The 13,872-nt window shown below is 38.3% G+C and overlaps 2 protein-coding genes across 2 annotated transcripts in view; one reads left to right on the top strand and one right to left on the bottom strand.

Moving 5' to 3' along the window:
• The window catches only part of LOC126248092 (ATP-binding cassette sub-family G member 8), a 325,668-nt gene extending 323,582 nt beyond the window's left edge, over positions 1-2,086 (bottom strand). Inside the window, exons 1-2 of the mRNA XM_049948758.1 lie at positions 2,050-2,086; positions 1,804-1,889 (exon numbers count right to left, since the gene is read on the bottom strand). The gene's annotated coding sequence lies outside the window, so the exon portion shown is untranslated. The remainder of the gene's footprint in view (positions 1-1,803; positions 1,890-2,049) is intronic.
• Positions 2,087-3,070: 984 nt separating this feature from the next.
• LOC126248091 (ATP-binding cassette sub-family G member 5) overlaps positions 3,071-13,872 on the top strand; it is a 157,958-nt gene continuing 147,156 nt past the window's right edge. Inside the window, exon 1 of the mRNA XM_049948757.1 lies at positions 3,071-3,276. Coding sequence (XP_049804714.1) covers positions 3,226-3,276 — 51 coding nt within the window. The 5' untranslated portion in view covers positions 3,071-3,225. The remainder of the gene's footprint in view (positions 3,277-13,872) is intronic.

Genomic DNA, 13,872 nt, shown 5'->3' with positions numbered 1-13,872 from the left:
ATATGAAATTCGGGAGCGTGCAGTGGCATATAGCCGTCAATTCTCCTTCATTAGAATCACAAGTAGAACAGTAAAATATGTGAAAGTAACGGCACCTTCCACCGAGCAGCTTATGAGGTCAGCATTTTACTACTCCACCAAATTACCTTGAAATTCCACATCTAAAATGACATATTGTTACATTTCCATTGTTATACATCCACTGAAGGTTGAATTCTCTGTTGAGGTATTATAGTTCTCACTATGCATCACAGAAACATTGGAAGAACGAAAGAAAGCAAAAATTCTTCATTCGGTGGCTGTAATGGAGAGAAGTTGTTTTCAGCGTCGTAATATTTTATTCTTGCACATATTCTGCTTATGTCTATCTGCCCTGCTTGGTATGCAACCGGATGTGCTGCAGTGTTGTACTTAAAATACAGAGTAAGCTACATACAACAATAGCAATACAGATCAGAATCTAAGTCTCCATTTTAGCTACTTTTTTCTTCTTTCTTGCAACGAAGGCAATATGCCTGTTCTGCAATGTGACGTGATGATGCCAACATTCTACAAGAATCTTATTCTATTTGTTTTGACTCTTTTAATGGACTTATACTGAAAAAAATGTAATCATCAGTTCCATGCTACATACCAACGATTTTGCATTGCTTTCAGTCTGTTGCTCATGAGGATAACTCATCCGAGATGTTTCAAACAAGGCTCTTCAACGTGGATGTAGCCATTTATAATAATCTTGGATCAGACTGGACATCCACTTTACAACCAAACTTGATACCTGTCCTGGTGACTTATGAAAAATAACATATCTATACAATTCATTATAAATTGATATTCATTGATGCTTTTTTATTTTCATCATTCCGGATGATCAACATATTATTGGCCAAGATAAACAATGAGGTAACTTCAGTCAGCGAAATCCACGGGGAATATTGTTTTTCACTCTTCAGTATGTTGATCTCGTGTCTTTCGTGCAATCTCACACCATTAAATGATAAATGCTACAGAACTCATACGTATACGGAGCACATACAAGTATCTTTAGCAAATTCTGCAGCATCGGCAGCATCACACAATTCATTAATTCAGATTATCGGTACATTATTTTCGTTAAGTAAGTCTGTAAATAAAACAACACTGCTACATTTATATCGAACTACGCCACAGTAGACATAATATCACTACAAGTATGACAATCATCAGATTTTAACGTAACACAGCGAATTACAACCGTTTTGTGTTCATGACCGCGCGCATGCTTGTGTGTACACGTATATGCGTCCAGCAATTATACTTGACAAGAGACAGCATCAATCAATAGGGCGTTCGAACATTGTTACTCGTGATGTGATATAAAATTTTTAAAAAAGTAAACCGCCGAGAATTTTATACAGAATCCTCGAATTGTCAGTGTTATTACAAAACTGCCAAGAAAAAGAAGGGACAATTGTTGGTCTGCGGCAATGAAGCGATTTCAGTATAGAACAGAACATTAATTCCAGATATTTTAAGAAGGAAAAAAGGACAACTAAGAAGACAATAAAGAATAATTTACTCTTTGGGATATTTTTGTTTTGTTTACATGAATTAGACATTTTGGTTTCAAATGATCACAGTTACACTATTGACTGTTAATAGTACGTTTTCAACTTTAAAAAGTTTGCCCATGCCACAGAATTCAGATACCGGTAGTTAAATAATTTAAACTCTTTAACATAGCTGTCATGTCGTCGGTTTGTTAGCTTCACGACCTCAAATTACGTACTGAACATGTTAAGTATAGTTATTAAATTGCCTTACCTTGGCTTGGGCGTGTCGTATGCAACAGTCCAAATATCTTTCTGCGTTACAAATTCATTTTCGGTCAGCTCACACAGTCCGCAAATCTAAAAGGCAGTACAAATTATACTGTTGTCTTCACACGAAATCGTCAACAGGCAACTGTATACTCTGCTGAAAACCGTAATTGTCAAATCTAGCACCGGTTAACTTTGTAAAATACAATATAGGTGAAAAAGGAGCACTTCACAATCACAAATCACGTACTCAGTACTTCAATCTCTGTCGCCACAGCTCTTTCAGATGAACTCTCAACAGGTGTACGCCGCGTGGCAAGTGTACCAACATTGCGTGAAACATTTCCACAGTCGGCTTCAATGTACAGTGCTGCCACAACATGGACATCATGAACTATAGCGAAGAATCGCTCAAATGTGCCATAGTGTAAAGTTGGCTATGATAGTAATCTACTCTGAAGATTGGTGATTAGCTTTTAAAATTTGTACGTCCTCGATTTCCATGGCAGTTTTCACCTCCTCTTTACATCATTGCAAATTTCTTGGTATTTAATTCACAGAACATGAAGTGTGCGCCAGTCGGAAGCAGCACTGGAAACTGGACACAACTTATTTTGTTCGCACTTAAGATTATGAGTTTATTTACTCCCTCCTCCCTTTTACGTATGCGGTCTTGAAAATACTTTAGTACAGAAATCCCTGAGCAACAGAAAAGAGGAAACGAAGTTGGTGCAACAGGCAGCTTGTGAATGCCCTTTAACGCATCTGTGGGGTTCATATGTAATTCATGGATAGTTGCACGGATTTTTTTTTGTGAAAGCGTTAAAAACTGAAACCACACAAGAATCTCACGTAGTTATCATTATGGATGCTGCTCCTTCTAGCCAGACAGTTGTTTTAGTTAGTTAGTAAATAATATATGAAGTCTGACACGGCAGAGGTTTTGGCCATTATATTTTTGCACTATTACGTAGTTGGAACTTTATGACGATTAACAGTTAACTAGGGTTCTATGTAACATACGGTTTTGAGAGAGCGGTTTATTCTAATTCTGCGATATAAATGTGATTATGGTCGTTAACTTAATGGGACATTTTGATCAAAACTTAATTTCCTTGTTTCATACATGGAAAAGACAAACAGCGGTATAGGTTTCGTGCTGCTTTTCCAATGTGGAAAAAGTTTCTGCTGTAACCATGCATTGAAATCACCCAGTACATTACTAGTTAGCTTGTGGTTGGTAGCAGGTGGTATTAACATGCGCCTGGGAAGTAGGCATATTGAACGACGTACGGAGTGGATCGTCTCAAGTGCTAGTGATGTAGTATATGGCAGTGGCAGACTGACAGTTGTTGTTTGTAGTTGTCAGAGTAATGTTATGGTGACAGGAACGTCTCGTGCTTATCTACCTTTTTTTTCATAGAAGATGAATGGTGAACACTGCCTGGAACTATGCAATGTGTTTCACACAGGTCATGTAAGTATTGGCCATCAGCGATACGGATGAATCTTGTCAGAGCAGGTATTCCTGCTACATGCTTCACAGTTTTCGCGAGGACACGCCGTTTGTTTTGCAACATTTACTCTTACATGTTTTTGAATAACAAACCCACATAGCTGTAACGTATTATTGGGACATCGGCTTAATTAAAAGTAAATGACAACTTCCAAAACGTTTTCTCAGATTTCTTCGTCTTGCAAAATAAGTCATCAGAATCTGTGTTTTGTACTTCTTTGGAACAAAACTATTTGGAAACAGTGTTATCTTGATGAGCAGATGCTGTTAGTTGTCAATGAAGACAAAAAAGTGGACTGCCAGAGGCTGTGTGTTTTTCTGTACCCACTTTCCTCACATCCCTCCCTACAACTACTTAAATTGTTAAAAATTTCATTTAAAAGATGGAGAGCTCACGTACTGCGAAGTGCTGATGTAATGTTTTCAATCGTTGACTAGTGGTAAATTAGCGCCCTGGGAGTTAAATGAAAATTTTATTCACTACCGAAATCTGTCTAATCCACACAGAACATTCATTTACAAAACACACAACACACTGTAGATATCATACCCACCGGTCACTTACGTTTTAAGAATTCAATCAACTGTTAACTATTATATGTGCATTTGTAATTCCAGTGAAAAGGTACAGTAGGTCAGTACATTCTGCCAATGGTTACCTTCAACTTCACCTATGTTTTTAATGACTGGCCTATCAAAAAACCAATCAATACGCAAATTGTGTTTGTATTTGTATTCCATGTGTTCAAATATAAACACTGCTTCCTTCATAATAGTTAACTGCTCTTATACAAGAAGACACAAGTAACATTTGCAGCTGTATCCAGCACAGAGAAAACTGGAAACCAACAGCAGAAAAATTAGTTGGCTAACATGTTCCGTTAAAATTTAAAAACACTTTTCAGGCCTAAATGTTTCTAGCCCTACTCTAAAATGCCTTTCCTTTTGCTACCCCTTTATGCTTGATGGCAGTGCATTATAAAGTGTGACACCAATTTTGCTCAAATGTCTTTCAATAAGTGTTTTTTTCATGCTCTAAATTGAGAAATCCACAGCTGAATATATTATCATAATGATAGTCACCATTTATTTGTAGACCTGCCTGTTTAGATCTGTGTGTTTGTTTATTTGTCCTTTGACCATTTGGTAAAACAGTATAGGATATTTAAGATATATTACAGAAATGAAATGTATGTATGTAAACACATACGAGGTAGGATAGGATAGAGCAGTAAGTCAGCCATGGCCTTAACAAAGGAACCCTCCCAGCATTCACCTTAGCGACTCAGGAAAACCAAAGTAAGGATGGCTGGATGGGTATGAATCCTGCTCCTACCAAATCAGAGTCCAGTGCATCAACATTGCCTTAGCCACCACCTACCTCAGTTACACAATTCACATATATTTAGAAAACTTTCACTCAGTTTCACGTGTGGAGACATTTGGGGCATGCGTATTCCCTCCCAAGATGTAATGGAGTGGTGCCAGGAGGGGCATCTAGCCACCTTGTGAATTAACTGTTCCAAATCCAAAAGTAACCATGTTGAGCCAATGCAAATGCAGGCCAGAGGCAAAAGAGAAAGCTGATGATATGTCAGATGTACTGAGAGAACACTGAAAGACTCGTGTGTTCTGAGGGCCCGTAACATATACTGACTGATAAATGCCTTGGCCTTGATTGTTAAAATAAAAAAGAAAAATGCAACTGGTGCTGTCATTTTATTTGAGATTAATAGTACTCTTTGATTTTGCTCTAAAATCTAATTTCTTCTCAAAATCCTGTCCATAAGTTGACAGTGCATTGTAAAGAATGACACCAAAGTGGTCCACATGTCTTTTAGTATGAGTTGTTCTTCATGGAGAGACCTGGTATTGTGAGTGCTATACTTGCAAAATAATGGTAATCTCTGTTGATTTGCAGGTCTTAAAATTTAGCACTTGTCAGCAACACACATTTGTGTATATGTATGGTGGGTAAAGTAATTCACAAAAAAGTGAATTGCAATGAGCTCTTGTAGAGCTATGTGACAAGGTTCGAATAGCTCCTTCTGAGGAGCAATCTTTTGAAATTATTCTCTGGGCAAAACATTTGATTACAGAAGTGTCAGATTTCAACTGTCTGCTTTGACCCACGACATCATCAGTATAGCAGAAATGGCTATTCTAAGTGTCTCCAATATGGCGCTTATTGTGTCACTACGTAGACACAGCTACAAACATGAAAATACATATAAATAAGACAATACCATCTCCCTCCAAAAATATCAATTGAACTAACGGGATAACCACGGGAAATTGGGGGTTCTAAGGGTACAAGCTAAATATGACAGTAGAAAAACACAACACCACAATCCCAAAACACACAAAATGACAAACAAAAAAATTGCAACATTTCGCTAATAAAAATAATTAATATATCTACAGAAATCTGACACTTTTTCTTGACCTATGTAGGTCAACCACAGCTGACGATACCAAAACACCAATACCTACAACTGAAACTATGAAAATGGCAATTGGTCGTTTCCCTTTACCTATATAGGTCAACCACAGCTATTGATGCCAAAAAATCAACACTACAATCATGAAAAATAAAACCGAAACCACAACACCTCAAAAATCAAAGAATCAAACATCTGTACATAAATTAGGACACATTCAATACACTATAAATACACAAAACATCACAACTCGAGAAGAATAGACTTGGGGGGGGGGGGGGAAATGCTTGCCAATTCCGGCACTGCAAACTAGGTCTCTCTCTCTCTCTCTCTCTCTCTCTCTCTCTCTCTCTCTCACACACACACACACACACCCCTTACGTCACGGGTCAAAGCAGGCGGGTGGAATCGGACGTTTCCATTGATCCCTAAACATGCTGAACTGAGTCTCTGGGAGAATTACGTTACACAAGCAGAGTTACATTACATGATCTTTCCCACTGGGTGTGATCAATGTACATTCCTATAAGTTTCGTTCATCAAACTTTTTCTACATTCTGCCAGGTACCAGATAGAGATTTTTGTTTTGATTCCTTTTTCTAAATTGAATGTAATTTGTTTCCTTCAAATTAATGGTCAGCCTCTTGGCACTGAATCATTAATCTATGGACTTGATTGGTTGTTGTAGACAAAGATTCCTTATTGTTGCTCACTATTACACTAATGTCATGCAACATGATCATGGACGTTGTTTCTGAGGACTATGTGTCATTTATATAAATAACAAACAGAAGGTTACCTAATGCACTACTCTGTGGTACACCTGTTTTGACTTCCTTTACATCAAGTACTAATCTGATTTTGTGATTAGGATGTGCTCATGTGAGTTCCACAATCTGTTACCTATTTAGCAAATAGGACTGTAACCACGAGTCCTATCACTTTTATCCTCATTGCTCTCTGTTTATCTAAAAGAATTTAATAAGTAAATGCATCAAAAGCTTTAGAAAGACTGAAATTAGCTCCTACAACACCATTGTTGTTTTCTAATTATTTCATCTGTGTAATCCATTATTGCCATTTCTGTATTTCTAGTTGCTGGAGGGCCATGCTGATTGCTGTTCAGTAGGTTGTGGTTCTTTAAGTACTTGGTGACTCATTGTTTCATTAATCTCTCAAATACTTCAAAGAACATTGAGAGCGGTGATGTGGGTCAATAATTCTCTCCTAAATGGGACATCTTGACTGCCTTTCTTTGTATGTTTCCATTTCTTCCTTTTTGTCTATTATCTTGCCTTCATTTACCTTTGGTAGACCTTGAAACCCAAAGGTCTTCCCTTGGGTTTTGTGCGGTAGGCCATCTGTGATGTACTGTCACATAGACCTGTCTGTTAAAGGAAAAAGGAACTGATCACCTAGTAGTTTGGTTCCTTGAATCACCCAGCCAGACAACCAACCAACCAACCCACCAATAATTTTAACTGTATCCATATTACCTCTCTTGACCAAAGGCTTCACTTCCGAAATTTTTAATCTGTGGGGGAAATTCCCTCAGTCAATGATAAACAGCTATGTGATCCAAATGCTTTGCAATTTGCGAAGCATAAGTGACACCAGTACCTCATGTACACCTGAGACATTTTGCATTTGTTGCTTTTAATCACCTTTGCTACTTCACATTGCCTAGTTGAAACTAATCTTGCACTGTATTATGCTGGTGTACAATACTTAAGGTTATCCTAATTAATGAAATTCAAGCTTAGTGTTTGGGAAGCCTTTATAAAGTAACTTTTTATGTAATTTGGCTGGTCTTCTTTGCCAATATCAATGTTATCAGCATTTGCAAGTTTGATTTCCTACTTTTCATGTCTCTTCCCCCTATCATGTTTTACTACTTCCCCTACAGATTTAGATTTACTGCCCAACGGTCTTATTATTGTTATCATTTCTAAGTATTTTTGCCTCACCAGTCTGTGATATATTTTTTAAAAGTCTTTGCATATCCTATAGATGCGGGATCTGTGGATCTTTTTGTTTGAAAACTAAGCCTTTGTCAAGTCCTACAGGAAAATTTAATGGCTGTCAAATCCAGGTACTAGATATAATAGTTCCACATGATTGGACTCTGATCAGTTTCTTCAAAAAGCCAGTTTCAAAATTAGTCACGAATACTGAAGAGAGAGCTTTCCAAGCACTGTTAATATCTCACTGTGAAAGCATTTCAAACCAGGATTCAGACTATTTATAAAACTAGCACAGTTTTCTGCAGAGAGATTCCTTCTGTAAAAAGACATACATGTCTTCCTTTCACATTTATACCAGGAAGTCTAAGACAGTTGGCATTGTCATCAGATATCCCCAAATCAGTATTAATTTCTCCCTGTGTGGTGTCCATATTTGAAAATAAAGATTGACAATTATTGAACTATATGGGAAAAAAGTAAATTACTTAAAAACTATGGTGTTTACACATTTTATTCAACATGTAAACATCATTACAGGTATTTGGGTTTAGGTTAGGAGATGTTCGATATACCTGGCATCATTGGTGATGATGTGGTACAGACAAATAACTGAAATTCTGCATGGCCCACTGAAGTGTCAGAAAGTCAATGCTGTTGGTGACCTTCTGAATGGCTATTTTCAGCTCATCATTGCTTTTGGGGTTATTGCTGTACACCTTGTCTTTACTATAGCCCCACAAAAACGAGTCACATGTGTTCAGATTTAGAGAATATGGTGGCCAATCGAGGCCCACACCAGTGGTCCGAGTACCCCAGAGCCAGAGTGCGACCCCCAAAGTGCTCCTCCAGGACATCAAACACTCTCCTATTTGGATAGGGTGGAGCTCCATCTTGCATAAACCACATCTTGTCAAAAGCAGGGTCACTTTGGATAATGGAGATGAAATCATCTTCCAAAATCTTCACATACTGTTTGGTAGTCACCATGCCATCAAGAAATCTATGGCTGGACATTGCTCACCACACAGTCACCCATTAAGGGTGAAGAGACTTCACGATCATGAATTGCGCATTCTCAGTTCCCCAAATTCATCAGTTTTGCTTATTGCCATCCAAATGAAAGTGGGCTTCATTGCTAAACCAAACCATAGTAGTTCCCATAATGCCCCATGGTCATCCGTGCAGTCTGAATGTCCGAACAAAACTGTTCAGAAGTTATGACGATTTTATTTCATATTTTTCACTAATTGTCACCCTATTTTTACTTTACAAAGACTTCCCAAACCCTAAGCTTGAATTTAATTAATTAGGGTAAACTTAAGCATTGTACGCCAGCATACAGTGCAAGATTGGTTTCAACTAGGGAATGTGAAGTAGCAAATATATGTTGTCTATAACATTTTCTGTTCAATTTTTTGTTATGGGGCTATTTATTAAAGGAAACATGTTGTAGCTCTGCGGTACATTAATAACTAGTTTGTTAGGTGCAGATTCATTCAAGGTCCCCATCGACAGTTACAGTGACTTTTTCAGTAAAAGACTGATTTATTAATGAAAGCACCTATGTCCACACTAGGTGATCTATGTACTGCTGTAATTACTTCTTCACCCAGCTACTCATGCAATCAAGCAGCAACAGCAGCTTCAAAATGTTTTTCAATACTCTATGCTTCTGCCTCTCAGTTGATTTTATATTCAGCATGAGATTTAATAAAAACGCAAACCGCTCCACTTTTAGCACTGTGCCAACAGAACTGACTAGCCACATTATAATGATTAATGTTAATGGTCCCTAATTCAAAATCCCTGCACCAATGTGCCATAAAACAGTCAGTAGTGGAAACATTAAGTGCAACTTCAAGTTCAAAAGATTTATTGCTCAAACTCTGTATATTATAGCTTAAAATATGTAAACCTTTACCATTGAGACTGGGAACAGTTGTACTTATACTTTGCTATGTCATAGCTGATCCTGTTTTGAGGTGGGGTACCAAAAATTCTGGAGTACTACAGGTTTTCTGCACCTTGTAGATCAGCCTTTAGATGCATTGTAATGCTCATCACAGCTGCTAAGAGTGAGGCTGGGTCTAGTGCTGCCATCAGACAGTTCCCATCTACTGTTACTGGTGTAGGGTCTTCAGCTGCCGGTTCAGGGTTTTCTTCTGACAGTGTAGGTTCCTTCACTGTCTGTGCAGGGGCCTCTGCTGTTGGTGACCTTATCAGTTACTGTTGACGGGGAATTTTGCAGCTGTCTTGCTGTGATTTCCGTAGATGATTTCTGGACCTTCAGAATTGCCATTCTCATTGCTTTTAAATGTTGCATTGGCAGAATCACTGTGTATATTGTGAAGCATTTTGTTCTTGGACTTTATAACACACGAATTTTCCATAATATCATGTCTATGAGGCACACTGACAACGAGGAAATAAAATTCAGGTGTTTTTTTTTTGCAAAGGTTCTCTAACAACAGTCTTTGCACATTTGCTCTCATTCCTATAAACATCGTTAGTACCTCCAATTAACACGCGGTCACTACCAGGCTTTAACATACTCACATTGTTTTGGTACTTCCTTGTAGATGGATTGGGGTTAGTGGTACCCATACCACTGAAACACATTTCACTACTTACCATGATTGCTGATCATCAGCACATATTTTCCACTTAAATAAGTGTTAGTTTTCCAACAGAATACTTGTGAAAGAATTCTAAGAAACAAATGTGCTGAATTGAATCTCACACACACACACACACACACACACACACACACACACACACACACACTCTGTATTAAGATCTTGGTTTTCATTCATTTTTTGAAATATAAAGTACTGATTTGTTTTATTCACATTAGGTGTCAACCTATTCATATTAAACCATGAATGTATGGAACTGAATGACCTGGTAAATAGTTGTTTACACCCCTCACTGGGACATTAGTGTCTTACACAGACAATGTATTCTTGGCTGCTGTGCCAGATGTCTGTCTGTCTTTTATATAAGTTACGAACTGAAGAGTAGCTAACATGCTAAATTGGGGTACATCTATTCTGTCTTCCATTGCATTAGATACCACTCTTACATCATGAATAGACTGAGGTGGTATGAGTTTTACACCTTGTGTTGCATGGTGTGTGTTGGTGTGGTATTTTTTTTTGAAAAAAAGGGATGCTTTGAGTCAAATCTTTAGTACACTTGTAATTCTTATTGCTTACAGTTTGTCTAGAAAAGTTTAAAGACTAGCACCATTGAATGCTTTAGAAATATGTAAGTTCACACCTGTGACACTTCAATTAGTACTCGTGATTATATTTATGGCAGCATCAAAGCAAACTGAGAAAGAAACATCCAATAACAAAAGAAACACAATAACCAGAAATGATTTCTGCAGAGCCACACAACTGAGATAAACCAATTTTTAATACATAATAAGTTCATTATTATCCAGTGAATAATTTTGTCATGTGACAGAAGTAGTAGAAATAACATGAACAAAGCCATTCAAACTTCTTAGAAAATTGGCAAAATAACACAAAGCTGAGGTAGAATGAGAGACGATACAAGGTTAATATATAATGCTGCCCCTCCATGAACCATGGACCTTGCCGTTAGTGGGGAGGCTTGCGTGCCTCAGCGATATAGATAGCCGTACCGTAGGTGCAACCACAACGGGGGGGTATCTATTGAGAGGCCAGACAAACCTGTGGTTCCTGAGGAGGGGCAGCAGCCTTTTCAGTAGTTGCAGGGGCAACAGTCTGGATGATTGACTGATCTGGCCTTGTAACACTAACCAAAACGGCCATGCTGTGCTGGTACTGCGAACGGTTGAAAGAAAGGGGAAACTACAGCCGTAATTTTTCCCGAGGGCATGCAGCTTTACTGTATGGTTAATGATGATGGCGTCCTCTCGGGTAAAATATTCCAGAGGTAAAACAGTCCCCCATTCGGATCTCCGGGTGGGGTCTACTCAGGAGGACGTCGTTATCAGCAGAAAGAAAACTGGCGTTCTACGGATCGGAGCGTGGAATGTCAGATCCCTTAATCGGGCAGGTAGGTTAGAAAATTTAAAAAGGGAAATGAATAGGTTAAAGTTAGATATAGTGGGAATTAGTGAAGTTCGGTGGCAGGAGGAACAAGACTTTTGGTCAGGCGAATACAGGGTTATAAATACAAAGTCAAATAGGGGTAATGCAGGAGTAGGTTTAATAATGAATAAAAAAATATGAATGCGGGTAAACTACTACAAACAGCATAGTGAACGCATTATTGTGGCCAAGATAGACACGAAGCCGACGCCTAATACAGTAGTACAAGTTTATATGCCAACTAGCTCTGCAGATGACGAAGAAATTGAAGAAATGTATGATGAAATAAAAGAAATTATTCAGATAGTGAAGGGAGATGAAAACTTAATAGTCATGGGTGACTGGAATTCGGTAGTAGTAAAAGGGAGAGAAGGAAACGTAGTAGGTGAATATGGATTGGGGGAAAGAAATGAAAGAGGAAGCTGCCTGGCAGAATTTTGCACAGAGCACAATTTAATCATTGCTAACACTTGGTTCAAGAATCATAAAAGAAGGTTGTATACATGGAAGAAGCCTGGAGATACTGGCAGACTTCAGATAGATTATATAATGGTAAGATAGAGATTTAGGAACCAGGTTTTAAATTGTAAGACATTTTCAGGGGCAGATGTGGACTCTGACCACAATCTATTGGTTATGAACTGTAGATTGAAACTGCAAAAAGGTGGGAATTTAAGGAGATGGGATCTGGACAAACTGATTAAACCAGAGGTTTTACAGAGTTTCAGGGAGAGCGTAAAGGAACAAATGGCAGGAATGGGGGAAAGAAATACAGTAGAAGAAGAATGGGTAGCTTTGAGGGATGAAGTAGTGAAGGCAGCCGAGGATCAAGTAGGTAAAAAGACGAGGGCTAGTAGAAATCCTTGGGTAACAGAAGAAATATTGAATGTAATTGATTAAAAGAGAAAATATAAAAATGCAGTAAATGAAGCAGGCAAAAAGGAATACAAACGTCTCAAAAATGTGATCGACAGGAAGTGCAAAATGACTAAGCAGGGATGGCTAGAGGATACATGTAAGGATGTAGAGGCTTATCTCACTAGGGGTAAGATAGATACTGCCTACAGGAAAATTAAAGAGACCTTTGGAGAAAAGAGAACCACTTGTATGACTATCAAGAGCTCAGGTGGAAACCCAGTTCTAAACAAAGAAGGGAAAGCAGAAAGGTGGAAGGAGTATATAGAGGGACTATACAAGGGCGTTGTACTTGAGGACAATATTATGGAAATGGAAGAGGATGTAGATGAAGATGAAATGGGCGATATGATACTGCGTGAAGAGTTTGACAGAGCACTGAAAGACCTGAGTCGAAACAAGACCCCAGGAGTAGACAACATTCCATTAGAACTACTGACGGTCTTGGGAGAGCCAGTCCTGACAAAACTCTACCATCTAGTGAGCAAGATGTATGAGACAGGCGAAATACCCTCAGACTTCAAGAAGAATATAATCATTTCAATCCCAAAGAAGGCAGGTGTTGACAGATGTGAAAATTACCGAACTATCAGTTTAATAAGTCACGGCTGCAAAATACTAACGCGAATTCTTTACAGACGAATGGAAAAACTAGTAGAAGCCAACTTTGGGGAAGATCAGTTTGGATTCCGTAGAAATGTTGGAACACGTGAGGCAATATTGACCCTACGGCTTTTCTTAGAAGCTAAATTAAGGAAAGGCAAACCTACGTTTCTAGCATTTGTAGACTTAGAGAAAGCTTTTGACAATTTTGACTGGAATACTCTCTTTCAAATTCTGAAGGTGGCAGGGGTAAAATATAGGGAGCGAAAGGCTATTTACAATTTGTATAGAAACCAAATGGCAGTTATAAGAGTCGAGGGGCATGAAAGGGAAGCAGTGGTTGGGAAGGGAGTGAGACAGGGTTGTAGGCTCTCCCCGATATTATTCAATCTGTATATTGAGCAAGCAGTGAAGGAAACAAAGGAAAAATTCGGAGTAGGTATTAAAATCCATGGAGAAGAAATAAAAACTTTGAGCTTCGCCGATGACATTGTAATTCTGTCAGAGACAGCAAAGGACTTGGAAGAGCAGTTGAACGGAATTGATAGT

The sequence above is a fragment of the Schistocerca nitens genome, chromosome 3, assembly GCF_023898315.1.
Source record: "Schistocerca nitens isolate TAMUIC-IGC-003100 chromosome 3, iqSchNite1.1, whole genome shotgun sequence".
NCBI classification, from domain to species: Eukaryota; Metazoa; Arthropoda; class Insecta; order Orthoptera; family Acrididae; genus Schistocerca; species Schistocerca nitens.
The sequence above is the reverse complement of the archived record's forward strand: the minus strand, read 5'-3'. Positions and strand labels throughout refer to the sequence as shown.